The sequence below is a fragment of the Rhineura floridana genome, chromosome 20 (genome assembly GCF_030035675.1).
Source record: "Rhineura floridana isolate rRhiFlo1 chromosome 20, rRhiFlo1.hap2, whole genome shotgun sequence".
NCBI classification, from domain to species: domain Eukaryota; kingdom Metazoa; phylum Chordata; class Lepidosauria; order Squamata; family Rhineuridae; genus Rhineura; species Rhineura floridana.
In genome coordinates, this window is record NC_084499.1 from 12,633,417 (window position 1) to 12,658,936 (window position 25,520).

At 45.1% G+C, this 25,520-nt stretch overlaps 2 protein-coding genes across 2 annotated transcripts in view; one reads left to right on the forward strand and one right to left on the reverse strand.

Moving 5' to 3' along the window:
- LOC133373982 (uncharacterized) overlaps positions 1-16,379 on the forward strand; it is a 49,872-nt gene extending 33,493 nt beyond the window's left edge. The window contains exons 3-4 of the mRNA XM_061604483.1: positions 7,302-7,385; positions 16,021-16,379. Of these exons, the coding sequence (XP_061460467.1) occupies positions 7,302-7,385; positions 16,021-16,330 (394 nt within the window). The 3' untranslated portion in view covers positions 16,331-16,379. The remainder of the gene's footprint in view (positions 1-7,301; positions 7,386-16,020) is intronic.
- The window catches only part of CACNA1B (calcium voltage-gated channel subunit alpha1 B), a 348,989-nt gene continuing 339,387 nt past the window's right edge, over positions 15,919-25,520 (reverse strand). Inside the window, exons 44-46 of the mRNA XM_061604351.1 lie at positions 21,607-21,808; positions 19,055-19,254; positions 15,919-16,917 (exon numbers count right to left, since the gene is read on the reverse strand). Coding sequence (XP_061460335.1) covers positions 16,378-16,917; positions 19,055-19,254; positions 21,607-21,808 — 942 coding nt within the window. The 3' untranslated portion in view covers positions 15,919-16,377. The remainder of the gene's footprint in view (positions 16,918-19,054; positions 19,255-21,606; positions 21,809-25,520) is intronic.

Genomic DNA, 25,520 nt, shown 5'->3' on the forward strand with positions numbered 1-25,520 from the left:
CCGAGGAACATTATATTGTCTGGGACTATTCTCTTTTTGGTCTATTTTATTTTGACGAATCTGCTTCTTCACGACGCCACTAACTGTTTTGATGCTGGGAACTAAATTTGTTTTGTATTCTTGAACATAGAGAGATAAGGCAGGCTGCTCTGTTTATACTGTGATGTCATCAAGCCTGGAATATTAACCCAATTGTTGCTGAAATAAGAAGCGGTTCTTCTTTATTTTTGTTTTGTTTTGTTTTCGTGGTTTTAAAAATGGCAATCAAGAAAGTGGCTGAGAATCTGGAAGTAATTATGTTTCAGAAAATAATGGATGAGATTGAGATAACGAAACAAACCCTGCGACAGGGCAGTAAGGAGCTGAAAATTGAACTGAGCAAAATGACGCAGGAGCTTAAAGAAATAGGGGATCCTGTGAGAGAGGAGAATGAGATCAGAGATGAGAAAAGAAAAAATAAAGGGAAGATACAAGCCCTGGAGATTGGAACAAATGTGGAATTGGAAAAAGATCTGGAGTTTATGGATATTAGAAATAAAATCTACTGTTTGGAATTTAACGTTATCTCTGAAGAAATTAATGAAGATATTAGAGATAAAGTTATCAATGGCTTGGATAATCTTCTGGACTGGAATGACGTGATGGAGCTTGATATAGAGAAAATCTATGGAATTAACTGCAGCCATGTGACAATGGAAAAACTCTCAAGAGATGAGCCAGTGCATTTTGTAAAAAAGAAGAACAGAGATATGACTTTACAACAATATTTCAGCAACTTATTCAGAATGGATGGCAAGAAAATATTTGGGATAGAGGAAATTCCCATCAGACTCTTATTATATGACTATGGTTATGACAGCAAGATTATTATGGAATACTGATAATGGAAGATTGGACACTGAAATTTCTGGACTTAACAGGACTATTGAAGATGGAAGATGGAATTAATATGGATAATGGAATAATGGCTATTGAAATTATTGGACCTAACAGATTTTGATGAGATGGATTAATCGATATGTTTATTTGGACTATGGTTATGACAATAAGATTATTATTATTATTAACGAGATGGATTAATCGACATGTTTATTAGGAGAAAAATTGATAGATATATTTCTTAAAGAATTGAAACCTCTCTTTGACTTTTTGTGGAAAGAATAAAGTAATGTTTATGAGATTTGATGATTAATTAAGATAACTACTGGAGGAAAGTGATTTTATAATATAATTTAAGAGACAGGATTGTTATATATTGTAGACCTATAACTGATTTGATCTGCGACAAATGGGAAGTCAACATTTTATTTTTTTGTTTAATCATTTTTGTTTTGTTTTGTTTTTTGTCTTTGAATGTTTTATGATTTTGTTTTGTATGTTTTATGAAAATTTGAATAAAAATTATTGTAAAAAAAAAAAAAAAACTCCTGATGACCGCACCCAGAGGCTTCATGTAGATGTTAAAAAGCATGGGGGACAAAACCGACCCCTGAGGGACTCCACAATGGAGAGTCCAGGGTGTCGAGTAATGTTCCCCAAGCACTACCTTCTGGCGACGATCCGCAAAGTAGGAGCGGAACCACTGCCAAGCAGTACCCCCAACTCCCAACTCCGCGAGTCTCCCCAGAAGGATACCATGGTCGATGGTATCAAATGCCGCTGAGAGATCAAGGAGAATCAACAAAGTCACACTCCCCCTGTCCCTCTCCCGACAAAGATCATCATACAGGGCGACCAAGGCTGTTTCAGTGCCGAAACCGGGCCTAAAACTGGATTGAAACGGATTCAGATAATCGGTTTCATCCAAGAGCACCTGGAGCTGGTTAGCAACCACCCGCTCCAAAACCTTGCCCAAAAAGGGGACATTCGCCACCGGTCTTTAGTTGTTCAAATTATCTGGGTCCAGGGAAGGTTTCTTTAAAAGAGGTCTCACTATTGCCTCCTTGAGGCTACTAGGGACTACTCCCTCTCTCAAGGAGGCATTAACCACTTCCTTGGCCCAGCTGGTGGTTCCAGCCCTGCTAGCTTTCACTAGCCAAGATGGGCAAGGATCCAGAACAGACGTGGTTGCCCGGACCATTCCAAGCACCTTGTCCACTTCCTCGAGCTGCACCAACTGAAACTCATCCAATAATAAAGGACAAGGCTGTGCTCCGGACACTTCACTGGATTCATCTGTCACAACGTCGGAGTCTAAGTCCCTATGGACTTTTATGTTTGTAAGGGCTGCTCTGCTCCCACTCACTCACTCACGACGCACAGCAGGAGTGGGGAACCTTTGGCCCTCCTGATGTTGCTGAATTACAACTCCCATCAACCCCGGCCAGCATGGTCAATGGCCAGGGATTATGGGAATTGTACTTCAGCATCATCTGGAGGGCCAAAGGATCCCCAGTCCTGAAGTACCAGTGTGCATTGCCAATGGCTGAGGCTGATGGGAGTTGTGGTCCAACAACATCTGGAGGCACACCGGGAAAGGCTGAAGAGTGCTTTATTGTTATAGCTCCCCCAACCAGTCCTGGTTTTACTGGGTTGTATTCAACTACTTAGAGTAGACCCATTGAAATCAGTGAACCTACGTTAGTCATGTCTATTTACTTAAATGGGTCGGCTTCGAGCAAGACTGGCACTGACTCCCACCCAATGTTTCTGTCCTCCATGTGGAGCCGCGCTCGCCAACTGTGGTGAGAATGAGCTTTCCTCATCTCATTTCGGTTGGTCCTACGCAGGCAACGGAACGAAGTGGTAAAGCAGACCTGGATGGCTTTGAAAGGGGATTAGACAAATGTATGGAGGAGAGGGCTTTCAGGGGCTTCCAGCCACAATGGCTAGGTCCTCCTCCACTGTTGGAGGTGGTATACTTCTGATAGCCAGTTGCCGGAAGCCGCAGGAGGGGAGAGCTCTCTTGCGCTCAGGTCCTGCTTGGGGGCTTCCTGTTGGGGCATCTGGCTGGCCCCTGTGAGGACAGGATGCTGGACTAGATGGGCTAGTGGCCGGATCCAGCAGCCAGGCCTTTCTGCTCTTAAGGGAATGTGTATGTTCTCCATCTGCACAGCGATGGCAGACATCAGTAGGGCCAATGAGCTGTGGTCTAACCGCCCTGCGTGCTTGAATGATCATCGTAATCCTAGATAATTTCGATGGCTTGGAAAGAGGATTAGAGAAATCCATGGCTATCGACAGCTGCTAGCCCTGATGCTTATGTTCTACCGCCGCTGTCAGGGGCAGGATGCTTCTGAAGATCAGCTAGTGGGAATCCTGAGTGGGGAGAGTGCTCTTGCACTCAGGTCCTGCTTGGGGGCTTCCCATTGGGGCATCTGGTTGGCCACTGTGAGAACAGAGTGCTGGACTAGATGGGTCCAGCTTTGGACTGATCCAGCTGTAGGGCTGTTGTAGTATTAGGAATGGCTTGAAAGGGGGAGGAAAATAAGGCTTATCAGTGGCTGCTGGTCACAATGGCTGTGCTCTCCTTCCACTGTGGGAGCCAGTCTCTCTCTGAATGCCATTTTCTGGGAATCCCAAATGGGGAGAGTTGCTGCTGTTGCACTCAGATCCTGCTTCCAGGCTTCCCAGAGGCATCTGGATGGCCACTGTGAGAACAGGATGTTGGACTAGATGGGCCACTGGCCTGATCCAGCAGGTGTCGTCTTATGCGCTGCTTCGGATTGCAAGTGGACAACACCGTATTTGTTTGTTTCTTGGTTTTCCTTCTCTTAAATTATCCCAGGAAGCATCAGAAGAAGTTAGAGAATGTTTTCCACTAATACAGGGTTGTAGTCAACTAAGTTTTACTCAGAGCAGACCTATTGAAATGAATGGACTTAAGATAGTTGTGTTTATGAATTTCAGTGGGCCTGCTCTGACTTGGACTAGGATTGGATAGAACCCCCCATTTGCTATATTAATGAATATAGCAAAGCTAGGAGCCTTGTTTTATCACCGTATGCTGCCGTTGTGAGCAGTCACCCGTTCTTAACTTGCATACCTTTAAGCTTTACATTGGATTCTTAACAAGCCATCTCTTACATTTTACTGGCATTTTACCATACATTTTTTTGTTGTCCATTATATCCATGAATGTGCATACATCAGGGGCAGGGGGCTTTTCCAGCCTGAGGGCTATCTTCTGGGGGCCACGTGCTAGTGGTGGGTGGAGCCACGTGCAAAAGTAGGTGTAGCAATGGATGTAACTCTTACCTTGCACAGCATAAATCAGAAGCTTACTCACCCTTTTTTCTCCAGTCTGGCAAGCAAGAGGCAGCATCAGTCGCAGGACAGATTCTAGACAGGCAAAAGCACTCAAGGAAAGTGTGAAACAGGATTGATGAGGGGGTGTGGCTTAGGGAGAATCCCCTAGGCTTGAGATTCCTCACCCCTTATATGCAGGGGACAGGGAGAGAGCGAGCAAGCGCTGAGCTGAGCTGCTGGGGTCTGTGTACGTGGTTGTCTGAAGTGGTAAACCACTAAACTGCTTGTGATAGCTTCTTAGGAAAGAAGATCTGGGGCAGGGAAGAATATAGGGGGGCTTCCTGTGCCAGTTGAGCCTTCCTTGCGCAAGATGATCTTCCTGTATTTGGTTGTCCTTTGAGTCTGACTTCTTACTCCGCAATTCTGCTTGCTGGTTTATTCTTTGGTCCTGTCTTGGACCTTTGGTCCTAATGACTGGCTTGTTCCATGGTTTGTGGCCCGTTTCTGTCTTCCTCTCATGTATATGTGTGTGGACATACATGCACCCCTGTTGGGTACATCAGATGGATATACTATACAAATCCTTTCCTGTGAGTTATATAATGAATTTAGAAGGAAGTTAATCTCCCCTTTGTTAACTGCTTTGTCTAAGGGCAATCCTGCCAATTTGGCGTCTATCTGTTTAAGTGATGTGTCATCTTATGTCACCACTAATGTCGCAAAGTTTTTTCTCATTACAATGCAAATTAGGAAATGTTGCCAGCCCGCTCCTTAAAGAATTATTTATGGGATTTAGGAATTCTGGTGGTTTTGTCTCTTAAGTATTTTAATCCTCCATACTGTATGTTTTTTTAATATGTGGTCTGTGACCGTAATAAATGATTCGTATTCGTATACAAATCCTTACACTACAATAAATCTGTTGGGGTGCAACCCTATACCTGTTTACCCATTGAGCTTGGTGGGACTTACCGTACCGAGGACACCTCAAGTTCCATCGTCCACCTTCAATTGTCCCTAGCACCATGTAATTCTGCCACCTGATTTTGGCATGTAGTATTGTGCTTAATAACCCAAGCAATTTCCTCCCTGCAAAGTTAAAAAAAAAAAGAGCATTTTCCTTTTTCTGAGCCCATTTCTAAAATTTGGAGTCCCAAATCTCTGATGCATTTGGAATGCTGCTTAGCAGGCACGGAGCCCTGGGAAACATACTAAGTACTCAACCACTCCGGAAAAATTACATTGACACTGTTATGGCAACATCTTGAGAGCCAGAGACCTTGGTAAAATTTCATTTCCCAACATCCCTTACTTCCAAGTCACTGCCATATCTCTGTTAAACCAGGTAGTTGCCACAGAAGTTCTTCTAAACCCAGGATTTACTTTTATTTTTAAATAAACTTGTAACCTGTTGATCAACATTTGAAAGAAATGTATGATTTAGTGGAGAGAATAACAACATGAGCAGCCCTAAAATCCTCCATCTGCAGGAGCTGAACTGACTACTGTTGACCCTTAATTCTTTTATTAGCAGCCATGCCTGGATCTTTATTAGGGAGGGAATGGGATTCTAAAAGGATGTTGCTTTCCTCTAAGCATGCTAATGTCATAGTGGTAAATGATCACCTTCTATAGCAGACCCAGCCTCAAAATGGTCAGTTTACCTATATGCTAACAGTGAGATTGCTATATTGTCAATTACACTGCCACCATAATTTGAAAAATGGGCACATTCTCTTGCTGGTCTCCTGTAGCGGGGCCATTTGGTATTTGCAAATCTTGTCAACTGAGCTAAATGGAGGCCCCCATAATTGCATATGGTATCTTATAAAGATCAGGAACTGTTCAAATCAGTACAAGTATCTAATTCCAGTGTCTGGTGATAATAGGCGTAGAACCTTGAATCATTGTCTCCTATGCATCATTGAAATCTGCTGCAACAATGAGGGCCTCAGCAGCATACGAATATCCCAAAAAGTCAATATAACTGTCTAATTTCACCCAAGTATTATTAACAATTGATTTTTAAAGCAAGGCAGTATGTAAACATTGGCTACCATCAGATGGATTTCTGGGAACTTAATATGTACAGCACGGCAAAAAGCTTTCAGGGATCAGAGGTATTCTAATTGCCTTAACTTAGTCATGGTCACTATTTTCAGTAAGTCTACTCTGAGTAGGACTAACACTGGATGCAACTCTAAGCCTCCAGTGTCCCTCTGTTTCTTAAAAGGGAGTGGCACCTATAAGCTAGCAATGTAAGAAGGCATTGATTTCTGTTCTGATCCACATCCATTGTATGCAGCGCTGTTTCCGTTCCACTGCAATGCGGCTGCCCACTGTGGCAGAATTTTACATAACTAATTACATTATTTATCATATTATTTCACACCATTCATTTCAGTGTGAAGGAAACGCAATACAAATGGAGAGAAAAAAGTAATCACTTATGTATCTATTAGCAGACTGAAAACAACAGCGAATATCATATTCGCTGAATTGATTTCTGTTCTGGATGTGGGATGAATAAGGAACATCAGCAATTTCCACTCCTGTTTCACCTCCTGTTGGAATTCCCCGAGACATCCTTACATGTAGATATTTAAGTACTATGGGTTCACCTTGCTAATTCTCTTGTAGTAGAAGTACAATATTAACATGACTTAAGAAATCTAGACATGGCTTATGTTGTTTAGAACACTGTTCTTCACCCTTGGGTCCCCAGATGTTGTCGAATTACAATTCCCATCATCCATTGCCAGCTTAGCCAATAGCCAAGGATGGTGGGAGTTGTAGTCCAACAACGTCAGGGGACCCAAGGTTGACGAACAATGGTTTAGAAGACCAACGTGCTCTATTCCAGGATAACAGTTTCACCCCAGATTTGCTTGACACGCTACTTCTATGGATTTCAATTTGCTCAAGGACACCATGTCTAAAAAAAAATCAATTAAAACAAACGCACACAAAAGGAGAGCAATTTTGATTCCAGCGGTGGTTGGCGTTGTTGGGTCTAGTAGGGCAGAAAGCACAGAGGCGCACAGGAGATGGAGCCAGAGCAAGTGAAAGACAGAAATGACTAATTTTGTTTTGGCCTCCTCCTCCCTACTTAGTTCTATGATGGCAACGCTGAGACGAAGGAGGAAGTTGACAGCCAGGGCCACCCTCGGGACCGGATGTCAAAAGAAGACAGGCAGGTGAGGGCCTTTCTACCTACCCTCTGAGGTTGCTGGGGCAGTGCCCCATTTTCCCAATGGACCAGCCACCTCTGCATCCCAAAATTAGGATAAGTGTGCATTTTTGTGGATGGCTGTGTTTCGGTTCTCATATTGTTTCAGAAAGTGCAAATTTGAGAGATTCGGCTTTAAATGGGAACCGAATGGAGTGTTGGCAAATACTTTGCCTCAGTTGTGTCCTACCCCCAAGCAGGCCAGCTTCCTAATAGCAGCGTTTAGTTGTTTATAATCTAGCAGATCCATGCCCTTGCCAATCCTTTTCCAGAAATGGTGGGTAAAGCGATTCACTGCTAGGATTGCAGATGCCTGTACATATTTTGCAGGCAACCAAAAATACTGGTTCAGTTTAGCTTGATTGGTATTTTGAAGTGAAGCCAGAACGGTGTTCGAGTAGCCAGGGAGAGGGGGGCACATGCCTAAGTGAACGCTTTGATAAACTTTTCAAAGAAGTGCCGTTTGATTTGCAATGCTGCTGAGCACTGCAAGCGGAACCAATTTGTATTCCAAGATATCTGTACAAGAGCTTCAGTGGCATTGCTAGTTCCATATGGCTAGCACCTTTAATCCTTTCTCATACCAGAAATATTTCAGATATTATATATATTTCACTCTTGTGGCTGTTTTTGTTTTTTACTTGTAATCCACCCCACCCCACCCTTTGATCATTGATCTATTGAATTCCATGAGCTGGTTGGTAGATTCCTGCAAACATCAACAACATAGCACAGAGTGATCTCCTTGTCATTTGGCACACACCACATTCAGTTAGAACTTTTTTTCCCCTAAGGTTTTATTTTAATTCAAGGACTTTGCTTCATACAAAATGTCATTGTAGAAACAACGGCAGAATTCAAAGTTTGGCTGATAAATAGTACTCAGGCAGCAAACTATTCAATCACAGAATCCCGCTCCCCATCCCCAAGTAAAGTTCCAGTTGTGTTGCATGTTTGGAACTTTCCTCTGGTTTTTTTTTTAAACACTTTTTTTTTAAATATAAAGTTTTGCAACAAACCCCAAATTTATATCAAATATAATTAAAAATTAACAACTGATGAATACATTGTATCAAAAAGTACGAAGATAAACATTTTTCTCATGCACATACTTTATATATATATTTATATATATGTATGTATATATTTATATAATATGTATATATTTTACATGCAAACGTTACTTATTCAAAGTACAGCCACCACTTGACTGATTCTGGATGCAGAAAATGGGTTGTTGCATTTCAAGTTTTGGCAATGCACTAGAAGGATTCTGGGAAATATCTGGCCTCTGTTCTAGCTAAAGTTAGTCCTGGCTAAGTCTTGTTGAAACCAATAGCATTAATTGGCCATGGCTCATTTGAAGTCTCATTACCAAAATTGTTTTAGCAATAGTGCAGTTGGTTCATTTTAGATTCTGGAGGTACGGGGTCCTCTCTCCTCAGTAGAGACTGGTGACTCCAATGTCATTGAGGCAGTGAATCTGCTCCGGGTTTTTGTCCAAACTTTCAAGTAGTTTACCAAGGTGCTGAGCCCTTTTTGGGAATAGGCTTCAGCACTTTGGACATTTTCATGAAAGGTCAGACTAAAACCTGGAGTAGATTCGCTGCTCCACTGAATTGGAGCTACCAGTCTCCACTTGACTTATTTCAAAATGTGGTGTGCCCAGCCTTGATCATTCTTCTGAATGGCGCTCTGGACTGTTGTCCCAAAGGTCTTGCCCCGATGGCACTTCTGTGCTTTTGATGGGACTTAGCCATGGCCAACTTTAACTGGATTGGAGCCTCTGTGTGCACTGAAAGAGAGACAACTTTTAAGGCTGTTTGCAAATGGAAGGTTGTCTATGTCAACCACTGTGGCAAGTGTTTGCAGTGGCAACAGTTATTCACAACCCCCACCAAGCTCCATTCTCCCTTTCTCGTCTCCCTCACCCCTTAACTGTTTCCACCTGAGGATTGCAGACCTTGATCTTCCAATGCAAGAATTAAAATGATCTAAGTTCCACCTGTAAGTTGTGGCTGAGAAAACCCTCTATTGTGATTATATATGGGGCTGTCACATCAAATCGATTCATATGGGGATGGTTTTGGGAAGGGGGGAAATACTAAAGCCATTTCCCTTCAGCTCCCAATATTTGCATGCACGATCAGAGAGGGTGTATTTTTCCCCTCCCCTTTTAAAATTTCCAAGAAAGTATTGTGCCTTTGTATATGTAAAATGTAGAAAAATGTTTGGTCACGGTCATGCTGTAGCTTGAAAGAAGGGGAAAAAATTCCAGCAGGTAAAAGCTGCAGAATGGATGATGGTATTTTTATTTCGTTCACTTGCCTCTTTTTCCATTTTTTGATTTGTGAAAAGTGTCGTCTTGTTGCATAGCCCTACAGGGTGTTTTTTTGTTTTTTTTAAAAATCACATCCATAGACAACAATATATATTTTTTGGCTAATAAAGTTTCCATATGCAAAATTGCATGTGGAGTAATAAGAGTGGGTGTATGTATGAGAGAGGGAGAGAGGAGTGTGTTGGAACACAGTCCAGGGATGAGATTAGTTGGAGATCGGAAGAAAAAACAACGGTCAGAATACTCTAAAGTAGCTTTTCTCAACCTTTGGGTCCCTAGACTCCAACTCCCATCAGTCCCAGCCAGCACGGCCAATGGTCAGCAATGATGGAAATTGTAGTCCAGCCACATCTGGGACCCAAAGGCTGGTAAAGGCTGCTCTAAAGTAAAGGCTTGGGGAGGGGGGTAGAACTGCCTTCAGCCATATTGTCCTTACTCAGTTTCCCCTCTAGGTATTGGTGTTGTCCTCGATAGGAAGCCATGTTCTCCTCAACAGTCTCAACTGGTTATGTAACCTGTCTTAAAAAAAAAGCAACCTTTTTTCTTAAAACAGCCTGTCAAGTGAGCAACCCAACTCAAATCGGGGTTGTTTTTCATTCTGCATGGTGTGCAGCTGAGTGTGTGTGCGAAATTACGCAATCAATATCTGCAGTTACCTTTTGGTGGTTTGGATATACTAGGTTAGGTTATATTAGGTTAGATTATATTAGGTTATGCTGGCTTTTTCTCAGCTGACTCAGTTGCCATACCCCACCTCTTGTATTTTAAATTATACAGTATTGTAATGCTTGCCATGCTTGTAATCTGTCACTAGGTGTCGCTTTGGTGAAATTTGCATAGCAATTGAAACATGAGGAAAATATCTAACAATGTTGCAGAAGGCTGTTTAAAAGAAATAGAAAGTGGCCCAAAGTGAACCCATTCTCATTAGAAAAACATAACAATTTGTCAGGTACATTATTTGTATTTTCTTTTGTCAATTAGTTTATCCGCATTTATTTTGCTTAAGAAAAAAGCTGTGGTTGCTAGTAGAACTTTTATAAATGGGTGGAAATAGCTTAAAACTTGGAAAATACTCTTTTTAAATGGAAGAATGTTGTCCATAAGCATTGTCCTTACCACAAATTGTATGTGATGCTTCCTCCTTTGAAGCAGACAGTGAAAAACGATTTCAAGAATAACTAAAAAAAAACTTCCGTATTTTAAAGAAGACAATTGTAAAGATACAGGGTTGTATTCAGTTAAGTCCTACTGATAACGTAATAGTCCCATTGAAATTAATGAACCTAAATGAGTCATATCTATTAACCCCAGTGGGTCTACTCTGTGTAGGACTAGCACTGAATACCACCCATAGAGTGGGAACCAGAATTAAATTGCAATCCAATGCATTGTATTCAGTGGGACTTACTCCCAGGTAAGTGTGTATTGGATTGCAGCCTTAGTTATGCTTAGAGCAGTCCCATTGATTTCAGTGGGCCTGCTCTAAGCATGACTGCCTGACTTCGATGCATACATTTTATAAACTCAACTACCTAGTACACTGTTCTTCAAGCTTGGGTTCCCAAATGTTGTTGGACTACAACTCCCATCATCCCCAGACAGCATGGTCAATGGTCAGGGATGATGGGAGTTATAGTCCAATAGCATCTGGTGACCCAAGCTCAAAGAACAGCGACTTAGTGTGAATATGTTGGCCTTGTGTGGTGTTAGCACATGTCACTGTATAGTACAGTATATGCATATAATATTGCTAATGGGATCTACAGCAGTATTGCACTGCTCCTGTGTATCCTCTTCCTAAGTCGAGTGCTCCTGTTGCATTTCAGCCACCTATTTCTTCCAAGCAGGGCATTTCACTCTCCTCTTCCTATGCCAGTATGGGGAGCCACTGGTCCTGCAGATGTTGCTGAACTACAACTCCCATCATCCCTGGCCCATTGGCTATGCTTGCTGGGGCTGATGAGAGCTATCGTTCACCAACATCCAGAGGGCCAAAGGTTCCCCATGCCTGCCCTATGCTGTTTTTCTTTTCCAGTGGTCGCTTTTCATTCCATGGCTACTGAGCATGCTCAGTCCTCACTAGGGATGTGCTAGAATTCTGCCCAATTTGGATTTGGTACCAAATTTTCCATTAATTTGCTTATTCTCTATTGGATTGGATTCTTATGCAGCTATTTTTGGAAATGGATGGCGTGTTTTTTTAAAAAAACTACCTCTAAAACATTGATATTAAGAATAATTTTATCAATATTTCCTTTCATCTGAGCTAGATGGACCAATGGTATAAGGCAGCTTGGGCTGCAGCCCTAGTGACACTCATCACTTGCGTTTGATATTAGAAGACCTGAGCCTGTAAAATCTAATTTTAAATGGAGTCGAACCTGTATCTTACCATACATGCATGTGTTTTGATATTATCGTTCACAGCAGGATGCTCCAATAAAGTTGGGGCAATTTTTTTACAAAGCAAAACAGAACCAGCTTTCTGTAGCCACATTGGAAGTTTTCCTCTGATTTCTGTTGCTGTTCTTCTGCTTCTGAAATCACTCTTTGCATAGCTAATAGCGCTGTAGCAGCACCTAGTGACAATATAACATATGAATTCATCAGAGCTTGGAAAAGTTACTTTTTTGAACTACAATTCCCATCAGCCCTAGGCAACATGGGCACTGGATTAGGCTGATGGGAGCTGTAGTTCAAAAAAGTAACTTTTCCAAGCTCTGGAATTCATAGACGTGTTTTTGTTTTTTAAGAAAGGAGATTCCCTTAAAAACAGGCCCATATCTCATTCGCTCTTTCTGTGAGGAAGAGACAACTCTCCAGCACAATGGCACTGGGCTTCAACCCAAAGGTTCCCTTCAATGAGTAGAAAGAAGTTCTTCCAATGGACGGACTGCTTCCGTCAGAAGAAGCCTCCGTCCGTTCACGAAAAGGGCCCTTTGGATCCAGCCCATCGCTTTTAATACAAACCAGGAGGTAGAGAGCAGAACTGAGCAACCACTCAAGGTCTTCTCATGTGGAACTTCTGGGGTGGGGTGGGGGGTGGAGGAGAGATGACCAAAGTGCACAAAGAACCATGTGCGACTGTGTGGTTTTGAATGCATTTGATTCAAAGCCTGACATGGATTGCAGTTGACTTGACAGCAGCTGCCAAGACTCTGAAAATGGCAGGGACACATTTTATCCACAGGTTGTTTGTTGCATTTTGTCACATGATTATCCTACCTAGGGGACAGCTAGAGGAGACGATGCAAGAGGGGCAACATCCAACCAACGTAAACACATAATTTGTGTAACCTCCCCCTAAGGGGGCCGGCTAAACATTAGATGCTAACCTGGCTGTGACTGCCCTGACACCAGTTTTTAAGGACCTGGGGGCACAGATTTAGAGCAGAGATGTGGCAAGATGGAAGGAAAAAGGGGAGTGCTTAATCCTGCAAGCCATTTTATTTTCCTGCTCAAACTCCCCCCCCCACCGCCTCAAGGCACTGTCTTCTTCTGTAGCGTGCCAGAGGCATTCTGGCAGAGGAGGGGTTAAAACCCACACATGTCCCCTCTCTCCATCTGCTTCTGTGCTCTAAATAGTCCCCCAGTCCTATCCCCTCACCAGTGGAAACTGGTGGCTCCAATGTCAGCGAGGCAGTGAATCTGCTCTGGGTTTTCATCTGAACTTTCAAGGAGCTGACCAAGGTGCTGAACCTGGTTTAGGACTTAAGTTTCAGCACCTTGGACAGCGCCTCAAAAAATTCAGGCTAAAACCCAGAGTACATCCCCTGCCCTGCTGACATCAGAGCCAATGCCTCACACACTCTAGGAAGTTGCTCTCCTCTTTATACAAAAACACTGGGGCATTGTTAACGTGTGTTGGCACAGAAATAGCCAGTTGTGGTGCCCTCCGTGCATTGATGGATTGCAACGCCCATCAAGCCTGTTCACTGGCCATGCTGTGTGGGGCCGATGGGAGTCTCTGCAACATCTCAAGGGCACCCTGTTGGCTGCCTCTGAGTTAGCACATAATGTGCAGCTTAGCACGTGGGTTTAAATACATATTTGCATTTAAGATGCAGTGTTTTGTTTTAGGGTTTTTTTAAAAAAAAAATAATGCAAACAACAGTAGGTGGAGACTGGGTGCATTTGAAAATTACCAGGATCACAGCAGACAAGATTCCTTTCCTGCTGTAGTGCTGCAGAGCCCTCCCTCCAAAGATGCTTTTGCCATCAATGGGGGTGGGTGGGATCTCCCCCCAACACAATTTTCATCTTCAGTGGAGGGATTTTCTGCAGGACCGCAGCAGGGAAGAAAAAGCTTAAACCTCCCCCTCCAACCACCAGTTGCAATCATGGTCATTATCAGAAACCCTCTCCCCCCAGCTAATGCTTCTTGCATTTTTCAAAATAACTGCATGTTACTGCAAAGGTGCATTTAATGCAATGTCTAGTTTAACCCTGAGAGGATTCTCCCCTCTCCCCTCCCTTCCCAAGTTATTTCAGGCATTATCGAGCAACAAAACTGGATTTGCCACCAAAGTGTCTGCTTGACAGGGAGGTGCAGACAATCTCTGCCTCATGACTGTACCTGTATGATGCAAATGTTAGCTGATCCCTTGTTGGCTGCATTCGCACATGGTGTTTTTAGGTGTGCACCTGATACATCTCCCTAACGGGTTAAGGGCTGTGGCTCAGTGGTAGCGCTCATGCTTTGCATGCAAAAGGTCCTAGGTTCAATCCCCCAGGTCTCCAGGTAGAGCTGGGAGACACGCACACAGACACCATGCCTGAAATCCTGGCAAGCTGCTGCCAGTCAGTGTAGACAACACTGAGGTTTTGTTCCTAACCGGTCATTTCCCCCCACTGCTTCCTTTCGTTGCGAGCATTTTGGTTTTTGCTGCCGCTGTCCTCCATTCACTCGTAAAAGCGTGGTGTGCCATCCTTGTCAGGTTCCGCCCGTGCCCAACAAAGCAGTCTTTGAGCTTCGTTCAGCGCAAGTTTTTGTTTGCTAACGAAGTTTTCCCCGGACTTTGAATGAAAAGTGCCCACGCACACACACACACACAACAAACATCTGATGCACAGAAATGCACGCATAGACAAAAAAGAAACAGAAATCTCATCCCTGAGAATCAGAATTAGGACTTGTTTTTTGTCCCCTCCACAAAAGCCAGACAATGATCACAAGTCTCTTCATCAGCCCTCAACGCCAACGGCATGCCATGAAAGGACGTCCAGTAGCCAAACTAAGACGTATACATGTAGAGCAAAAGGGTCCTGTTTTTGGCAAAAAAAAACACCACCCCATACACCCCATTGCTGGATGCTTGACTGGGATCTCCCCAATATCTCTGTGCTCCCCCCGACAATATTTTTAAACCTAATTCTTCTGTTGACAGCTTTCCAACCTGGTTAGGTGGAAAGACTGACTCAGCCCTGCTTAATGCTCAGAGTCTTCCAAACCCTTCTCATGGGGCACCCCTCCCTGTACCATCTCTGTCATCCTCCTGTTGCATCAGGAACGAGAGGTTGCATCGTCACCATGAGAGATTCCCAAGGTTAGGCACTTAGTAGTGAAGAATTGGCGCCTTCAGTAGGAAGTAACACTGGGGCTAGAATGACAATTGGACTAGTTCTCTACAGTGGAGGACTCTTGGTAACCTTTTTGTTTTGTTTTCTTCTTTTACTGTACAATTTACCAAAAAAAAATGCACACAATGAAAAGTTAAAGTTTATCTAACAGCTCGATATAAAACCAAACAACACATTTCCTTCACCAGCCCCTCCACCCTTTTCTCCGCTCCTGCTCGTATTGTAAACAAGATGAAATTATGAAAGGGGGCGTCTCACATCCAAAACAGAGGGACCACTTTTACGTCATTAGCAGCAGGAGCAACAGGCTGGAAGCCATCCTTGCCCACCAAGCGGCTCTCCCTCCAGGGGTGGGGGGAACTTTCCAAAAAGTCAACGGGAAGCCCCCCTCCAAGTGTGGAAACAAAACACAAGCCAAACAAAGTAGCCACAGACGCCGATATGGTGGTTTTTGTCAGCTGGAAGTTTCCATTACTGGCTCCGTCTAAAAGGACTGGTGCCTCCAAATTCCGAGTCCAATGTCGGGGTGCTTGATTTTCATCTCTTAAAGAAATGATAGGTTTCGTTTGCATCCACGACAGCCGTTTCGCTTGCTCATCCAAAACTCTGCAAGATTCCAGTCCCAGAAACATCAACAGTTTTTTTGTTTTTTTCCCTGGGCCTTTTGCTTCTCTGACAGTTTCGTCATCGAGGAGGAAGAGGGTGACCTTGACTACGACACGACAGCAAGTCGAGCTGGGCAGGAGCAAACTTCCCTCGCCCTGTTCTTCCAAGCAACGACAGTTCCCACCGATCAAGAGCTTTCTACCACTAAAGGAGAGACAGGTGGCAATATGAGAGAGGCATTGTGCATGTGCATACAGGGCAGTCTTCTCATTTGGGGGGAGGAGCTCCACAAGGAGGCACTCTTTTCTCCTCCTTCTCCCTCCAGCCCTGATGCCTTGGGGCTGGACATATGCACGGACACAAACGTGGAGCTTTCTAGATGATAAAATTCATCAGTTTCCAGTCTTCAAGAACCCTTTTACTTTTCCTGCTAGCACCAGTCATCATCATCTCGTTCGTGGTAATAGCTACGTGCTCTGGTGCTGGTCCCAGGGCCAGCGCTGAGGCCCAAGGTGTAATGGTATCCGTTGGGGACTCTCCGGATTTGGTGGGACTGGGACGTGAGGGAGGAGATGTAAGAAGTCCGGGACGACCGTCCAGAATTGGTGGCCACAGCCTCCTCAAATGTGAGTGTGTCCTCAGGCACAGCATGGTATGGACTCTCACTGTCTTCCCGGTGCCCCAGGTAAGGGTCTGAACCGATCCGGGCCATCAGGGGCTGCAAGGGGCCCTGGGCGTCACCATGCAGCAAAGCGTTGTGCTCAGAGAGACCCCGGCTCAAGCGTCCCGGGGAAAAGGTTGGCAGGCCTGTCTGGAAACCGGAGAAGTGCACGGGCGATGAGTTGGCGGTTTTGTACGTGATGCTGGGGCGCGGGGTCAGCGGCGTCTGCGGCAGCTGCCTCCGGCCACGGGATGGGGTACTTGCGCCAGAAGTTGACAGCAGGGGGCTCTCATTAACTGAACCACTGCCCTACATGAAAATTGGAACAAAGCAAATGAACAAAAAGGGGGGAAAATAGCCACAGGGTTGCGGGGAAACAGCAGACAAACACAGAGGTGCATGGCGGGGGTCAGGTGCGTGTAGGGGAACCAAACAACATAAGATCAAGTGACGTGAAAGGAAGAGGGAACATGTCACAAGATGAAAGAGAAAGGAAAGAGAGAGTTTAGACGGGCACAGTCAGGGAACAGCAGGTTGTTAAGGAGGAATCCAGAACAGAGGATATAGACCCGGGAAACCAAAAGGCTGGTGGCAGCGGGGGGGAGGGAGAGAAGGATTCCAAATGGGAAACATCCAAGTGTGATAGTGCAACAGTGTCGGAAAGCAGACAGTTTTAAGGGAAAGGAGGAGAGTGGAGTGGCCTATCTCAGACATCGGGAAATCCCACTGCATGCCTCAAAGCCCAAGATATTTGCTTTGCAACCAGGACTCAGGTTTGTGGCTTGTCATATTCAGTGTTTTTTCTTATTTATTTATTTAGCTATTAAATTTATATCCCGCCCTTCCTCCCAGAAGGAGCCCAGGGCGGCAAACAAAAATAACTGAAAGCACTTAAAAAATCTTAAAAACAAAAGACGTTAAAGACATCTTTTTGTTATATATATATAAAAAGCTTTAAACCCGTCTTAAAAGCAATTCCAACACAGACGCAGACTGGGATAAGATCTCTACTTAAAAGGCTTGTCGAAAAAGGAAGGTCTTCAGTAGGCGCTGAAAAGACAACAGAGATGGTGCCTGTCTAAATAGTTAAGGGGAGGGAATTCCAAAGGGTCGGTGCCACAGCGCTAAAAGTCCGCTTCCTATGTTGTGCGAAACGGACCTCCTGATAAGATGGTATCTGCAGGAGGCCCTCACTTGTAGAACACAGTGATCTGCTTTATGTGTTATTTTTTGTGGTGGTACTCATTGCTATGGAGTACTGGCACCTCTTTTTTTTCTCCCCTTCCCATGGCAAACATTTTGTCCAGGCACGTATGACGCTTTTATCAAGGGATGAGAGCCAGCACCTCATTTTTTACTAAAAAAAAAAAAAGGCACAGCTCATGTTTAATTAATTAATCTGCGCACCGCCTTTCAGATAAATTTCAAAGGAATTAGCAACCATACACTCAAGCAGGTGTCCCCAAGCTGTGGCCTGCGAGCTTCGTTAAGGCGGTCCACGGCATGCCCGTGTTAAATATTCATATTGGTTTTGAAACGTCTTTTCATTGCTTCTTTTGTTTCTGATATTGTCTTACACTTCGAATCATCCGGATTGCAGAGTGCAACACAACCAACTACAATATAAGAAGCAATAAAAATATAATTCAGAAGCATGCAGCATCTGACAATTGCTACTGCAAACAGAAAAATCATTAAGTGGTCTGCCATGAGCCTCAGCAATTTTCAAGTGGTCCATGGGGAAAAAAAAGGTTTTTGGGAACCACTGCACTGAAACAATTAAAAATAGGGTTGAAACACAATACAAATAAACCCACAAGGCAGGCACCTAGTTCCCACCCCTAATCCAGCTGAGGGCAAAAAAACCTATCAAAACAGGAATATCTTCAGTTGTTTCCGCAGACTATCTCGACAAGGATGCTGTTCCACAAAACGGGGTCAGCCTTGCTCAAAGGCTTGCGCTGAGTTACTGTGGAACAGGCTTCTAATATCTTAGGAACGTCAAGAAGAGCCTATCCTATAAAACTCTTGACCATACTGGGTATGTCGGAGGTAAGGCAGTCTCTCAAGTAGCCCAAGCTGTACAGGGGCTTCTATGATAGTACCAAAATGTCAAACTTCGCTCAGTAGCAGATTGTCAGCCAGTGCAGAATTTATTCATCATAATTGGGGGGGATACCGCCTTTCCCCTTCCAAAAACACACCGCTCAAAGTGGATTACAAATGTACAAACAGACATAACAGCCACGATGACCCAACCATTTTCCCACCACCACCCTCCTTATAGGATGACCCCCGACCCACATGAAGTGAAGGCAAGGGCTGGAGAGAGGGGGGTCCTCTAGCTTCAGAAGCCTTCTCAATCTGACAACAGCCAAGAGCAGGAGCTCAGGCATCAGCAAAAGTCGCCAGGCTTCACCACCCTCCCCGCTCCCTGGCTCCTCACCTGCTTCTGCATCCCGTGCTCCTGCCCTCCGTCGGGCGAGGCCGGCCGACTGCGCTCGGACAGCTTGGCCTGCGAATGGTCTCTGCTGCCGTATCGGTCGCAGGAGTAAAAGCGCTGCTTTTCGGAGGACGAAGAGGAGTGAAGCTTCCGTTCCTGGGACCGGCCTCGCTCCTGCTTTTTGGAGCGGGAGGAAGCCTCGCCTGCTCCCGGAAGGAAAAGGAAGCCCAGAGAGTAAAGTCACCTTTGGCATGTGGCAGAGGGCTGAGAACAGTTGGACTCAGAGGATCACAGGAACTGCCTTACATTACTGGGCTGGGCCATTGATCTTAGTATTGCCTGGACTGATTGGCATCTCTTAAGATTTCAGATGGGGGGAAGCCTCTCCCAGATCTATCTGGAGGTGCCGGGGATTGAACCAGGGACCTTCTGCAAGCCAATTGGGTGGGCTCCTATTGAGCGATGGCCCTTCCCCTGAATAAAAAAGGGTACTGGGTAGGCCTCCGTAAGGGAGCTCCAGAAATGGGGTGTTGCCACCAGGAAAGGCCTGGCCACTATCCCACCTCCATTCATAGAATCATAGAATAGTAGAGTTGGAAGGGGCCTATAAGGCCATCAAGTCCAACCCCTTGCTACATGCAGGAATCCAAATCTAAGCATTCCCGACAGATGGCTGTCCAGCTGCCTCTTGAATGCTTCCAGTGTCGGAGAGCCGACTACCTGGTCATTGGTTCCATTGTCGTATGGCTCTAACAGGAAGTTTTTCCTGATGTCCAGTCGAAATCTGGCTTCCTGCAACTTGAGCCCATTATCCCGTGTCCTGCACTCTGGGACGATCAAGAAGAGATCCTGGCCCTCCTCTGTGTGACAACCTTTCGTGTACTTGAAGAGTGCTATCATATCTACCCTCAGTCTTCCCTTCTCCAGGCTAAACATTCAGGTGGCACAGGCACAGACGGGTTGAGGTAGGGCCCTTTACTCCCACTTCAGCCATTGATTTTGCAGGATACGCATGTGCATTGTATGCTCCTTGTTTGCATAATGAAAGTTAATATAGGGGCTTTTTTGGGGGGGAGGGGAGGTACAGAATCTGCGGTCATCAGGAGTTTTGGAGTGCGTTGCCACCAGTACGCTGATGACACGCAGCTCTATTTCTCCTTTTCATCTTCTTCAGGTGAGGCTGTCAATGTGCTGAACCGTTGCCTGGCTGCGATAATGGACTGGATGAGAGCTAATAAACTCAGGCTGAATCCAGACAAGACTGAGATGCTGTTGGTGGGTGATTTCTCTGATCAGATGGTGGATATGCACCCTGTTCTGGACGGGGTTACACTCCCCCTGAAGGAGCGGGTTCGTAGTCTGGGAGTACTCTTAGATCCTTCCCTGTCACTCGAGGCTCAAGTAGCCTCGGTGGCACGGAATGCGTTCTACCAACTTCGGTTGGTAGCCCAGCTACGTCCCTATCTGGACAGGGAGGACCTCACCTCAGTTGTCCATGCTCTGGTAACCTCTCGATTGGATTACTGCAATGCGCTCTACGTAGGACTGCCTTTGAAGACGGTTCGGAAACTACAGCTTGTGCAAAGTGCGGCGGCCAGGCTGATAACGAGGACCAGGCGGTCCGAACATATAACACCTGTTCTGGCCCGCTTGCACTGGCTACCTATATGTTTCCGGGCCAGATTCAAAGTGTTGGTTTTAACCTATAAAGCCTTATACGGTGCGGGACCACAATACCTTCTGGAACGCCTCTCCCGATATGAACCTGCCCGTACACTACGTTCAACATCGAAGGCCCTCCTCCGAGTTCCGACTCATAGAGAGGCTCGGAGGATGGTTACAAGAACCAGGGCCTTCTCAGTGGTGGCCCCCGAATTGTGGAATAGTCTTCCTGTTGAGGTGCGCTTGGCGCCGACATTGCTATCTTTTTGGCGCCAAGTTAAAACCTTTCTCTTTGCTCAGGCATTTTAGTTTAATATGTTCAAATTGATTTTAGATTTGTGGATTTTTATATATATGTTTTTGCACCGATTTATGTGATTTTATTGTATATACTTTCTGTTGTACACTGCCCAGAGAGCTATGCTAGTGGGGCGGTATAAAAATTTAACAAATAAATAAAATAAATAAACTCTTGTGGGTCACACAGTCTACCAACCCTGGCAATAATACTAATATCGCCTGGGAGCAGCCCTTCCATTGGGCTGCAGTAGAGAGAGGAAGAGAAGGCAAGCAGGGCCGCTGCATTGGCTCAGCTGAGAGACCAGAAACTTTTGGCTCCTCCTGTCCCTGAACTTTTTCCACCCAGCCGGTCACCACAGGAGCTTGCTACTAAGAATGTCGACCTGAGTTGTCATCTTTCCTCCTCCCGCCCAATCCGTTTTCCTTTTATGTTCCATCTCCCTTTCTTTTTAGATGGTAAGCTTCTAGACAGAGGCTGTCTTGTTTGTAGTGATCCTTGAGCAGTCCCAGAAGACCTTTTTAGTGGGCTTAAAAACACCCCCACCCTCAAATATATAAATAAGGTTTAGGGCTGGTGGGGAGAGTGCCCTCACCTGCAGCGTCGCCATCTGCTAGGTGGTTGGGCGGCTTGTCGATAGACTTCTGCTTCCTCTCTTTTCGCCGGTGGCAGCGGTGGTGGTGGTGATGGTGGGTGTGCTCTGCTGGCCGGGAATGTTCGTAGAGGCGTGTGGCGTGGGGGCGCTGTGGGTTCAGGGTGGAGATGGACCGCTTCATGGGGCTTGTGTCCGGGATGGGCTGCGGACAAAGGCAAGGGTGAGGAAGGGGTGGGAAAGGGGGAAAGCAGAAAACACAAGGTGCTTGACTGGAGGTAGAACCCCACCCCAAAAGTGTAGTGCCCTCTTACCTTCCCTGAAAAGTGACCAAGGGATGAACAGCAGATAGTTAAACTATGGAACTCACTGCCACAAGATGGGGGGACAGCCACCAACTGAGACGGCTTTAAAAGAGGATTAGACAAATTCGTGGAGGTGAAGGTTATCAATGGCTACTTGCCACAATGACTATGTTCTACCCCCAGCGTTGGAACCAGAATGCTTCTGAATACCAGGTGCTGGAAACCAAGGGAGGGGAGAGTGCTGTTGAACTCTGGTCCTCCTTGTGAGCTTCCCATGGCCATCTGGTTGGCCAAATGTGAGAACAAGATGCTGGATGAGATAGCTCAGTGATCTTATCCAGCAAGAAGCTTTTTTGTCATTTTCATGGTCTTCCAAGCCAGGGATGGGGAACCTTTGTCGGTATTGAGGAGGGGAGGGCTATTTCCACCTGCCTTGCCCCACCCTCCAGCCCTGGAAGCATTGGGGGTTAAATATTTTTGCTTTAGCTTTAGGGTTGATCTTTATGCTCATTTATACTTTGATGTGTTTTTTTAATGTTGTAGCAATTATACTTTTTATTATGTATTGTGCTACAGCATTTGGACTGTTTGTGTGAACCGCTTTGAGCACATATGTACTTGAGGAAAATGTGGCATCATCATCATTATCATCATCAATATTTGGGGGGAAGAGAGAAGACCTATAGATAGAGGTGATCCAGTGGACACAGTGTACTTAGACTTTCAAAAAGCGTTTGACAAGGTACCTCACCACAGACTTCTGAGGAAGCTTAGTAGTCATGGAATAAGAGGAGAGGTCCTCTTGTGGATAAGGAATTGGTTAAGAAGCAGAAAGCAGAGTGTAGGAATAAACAGACAGTTCTCCCAATGGAGGGCTGTAGAAAGTGGAGTCCCTCAAGGATCGGTATTGGGACCTGTACTTTTCAACTTGTTCATTAATGACCTAGAATTAGGAGTGAGCAGTGAAGTGGCCAAGTTTGCTGACGACACTAAATTGTTCAGGGTTGTTAAAACAAAAAGGGATTGCAAAGAGCTCCAAAAAGACCTCTCCAAACTGAGTGAATGGGCGGAAAAATGGCAAATGCAATTCAATATAAACAAGTGTAAAATTATGCATATTGGAGAAAAAAAAATCTGAATTTCACATGTACGCTCATGGGGTCTGAACTGGCGGTGACCGACCAGGAGAGAGACCTCGGGGTTGTAGTGGACAGCACAATGAAAATGTCGACCCAGTGTGCGGCAGCTGTGAAAAAGGCAAATTCCATGCTAGGGATAATTAGGAAAGGAATTGAAAATAAAACAGCCGATATCATAATGCCGTTGTATAAATCTATGGTGCGGCTGCATTTGGAATACTGTATACAGTTCTGGTCGCCTCATCTCAGAAAGGATATTATGGAGTTGGAAAAGGTTCAGAAGAGGGCAACCAGAATGATCAAGGGGATGGAGCGACTCCCTTATGAGGAAAGGTTGCAGCATTTGGGGCTTTTTAGTTTAGAGAAAAGGTGGGTCAGAGGAGACATGATAGAAGTGTATAAAATTATGCATGGCATTGAGAAAGTGGATAGAGAAAAGTTTTACTCCCTCATAATACTAGAACTCGTGGACATTCAAAGAAGCTGAATGTTGGAAGATTCAGGACAGACAAAAGGAAGTACTTCTTTACTCAGCGCATAGTTAAACTATGGAATTTGCTCCCACAAGAAGCAGTAATGGCCACCAGCTTGGATTGCTTTAAAAGAAGACTAGACAAATTCATGGAGGACAGGGCTACCAATGGCTACTAGCCATGATGGCTGTGCTCTGCCATCCTAGTCAGAGGCAGCATGCTTCTGAAAACCAGTTGCCAGAAGCCTCAGGAGGGGAGAATGTTCTTGCACTCAGGTCCTGCTTGCGGGCTTCCCCCAGGCATCTGGTTGGCCACTGTGAGAACAGGATGCTGGACTAGATGGGCCACTGGCCTGATCCAGCAGGCTCTTCTGATGTTCTTATGTTCTTACCTGTGGCCCTCCAGATGTTGCTGGGCTACTCAGATTAGAAAGGGCTAGGGCAGCCTTTCCCAACTAGTGGGCCACCAGATGTTGTTGGACCACAACTCCCATTAGCCTCAGCCAGCATTGCCAATGGTCAGGAAAGATGGGAATTGTGGTCCAACAACATCTGGGAAACACTGGGCTAGGGCTTATGAGAGTCCAGCAACATCTGGAGGGCCAGAGATGTTCCTCATCCCTTTTCTCAGACAGTGCTCCATGGACATATTCTCATTAGGTGTCTCTGGCAGTGTTTGCATAAAGAGAATTTGCCCATGGCAAGACAGGGGCATTAAGGCTACCATCAAACTCACTCCTATTTGAGGAGGAAGCCCTATTACATTCAGTTCTTAAAGGGTGGGGGAAAGTGATGCCAGGATTCTAGAAACATTGCCCTAAAGGCTGTCAGCATTGCCCCCAATTTGTGGGGATTCATCCTGCCATTACTCAGTGGGATGGAGAATGCATCCTGCCCCTGCTCAAAGATCGTTCCATCTACTCGTAGGGCCCTTCCAGACGAACCATTGCTAGCTTAAAAAAAAAAAAAATCTGCATGCTTCTATATGACATCATTGTCTGGAATATTTTAGTCATCTGCCTTCTGCAAAAAACCCTGATCTTTGAGTGAAGAACTGGAATGGTTGTGCAATCTTTTCTCTGTGTGTGTGTGTTTGTGTGTGTGTCAGAGTTATTCTGAGCGGAGTTCAGGGTGTGCAGTTTAAGCTACTTCCGTTTCACACCTTTCAACAAGAGGTTAGCCCCAGCTTGGACAAAACCAGTAAATTCAGGAAGTTTCTGTTGCCCAATCTCCCTCAGAACAGAATTCTGGAATGCCAGGTGTGAAAAAACGAAACCTGTCTGCATACGCCTAACACTGACATTTGCTGGTTGCAGGAACGAGGGCACAGAAGGGATGTGCCTACAGCCACAGGCTTTTTCTCAGGCTGAACACGTCCCGTCATTGGTGCGGATGGGGAAAAGCACAATCGCCCTCCAAAACCAAACAGCAACATGTGACTGCTAGTGTGGATGGTCCACTACAATTTCACTGCAAAAAACACCACCACTGGAACACAGAGCAGCTATAGCACTGCAAACTGGGTTAGCCATCTTCATTCATTTCAGCGGGTCTTCTCTGAGCAGGGCTAACACGGGATTAGCGATGGGTGAGAAATGCAATTCAGGTCATGTTTCATGCCGAATCTATCAAATCTGCACTTTCCAAAACAACACGGGAACGGAAACGCAGCTGTCCTTTGAAACTTGGACTTACTCGAATTTTGCAATGCAGTTCGCCAACCAAACAATGTTTACAAAAATGCATGTGTAAGGGGAAAGTGTGCATAAGAATGAATATATGAATGAAAATAACATGCAAAAATGCATTATATTATGAGAAGCGGCTTGCAAAAATGTGTAGTCAAAACTGTTTGTTGGGAGAAATTTGCACTAAAATGCTGGAGAATTTTCATGAGGATGAATTGCAGAAATGTTGAGAACTGAATGAGAAATGGAGAGAACTGAAATTGACAGATCTTTCTAGCTGCCCATGGAAGAGCCGCCCCTAGGCACCGGGAAG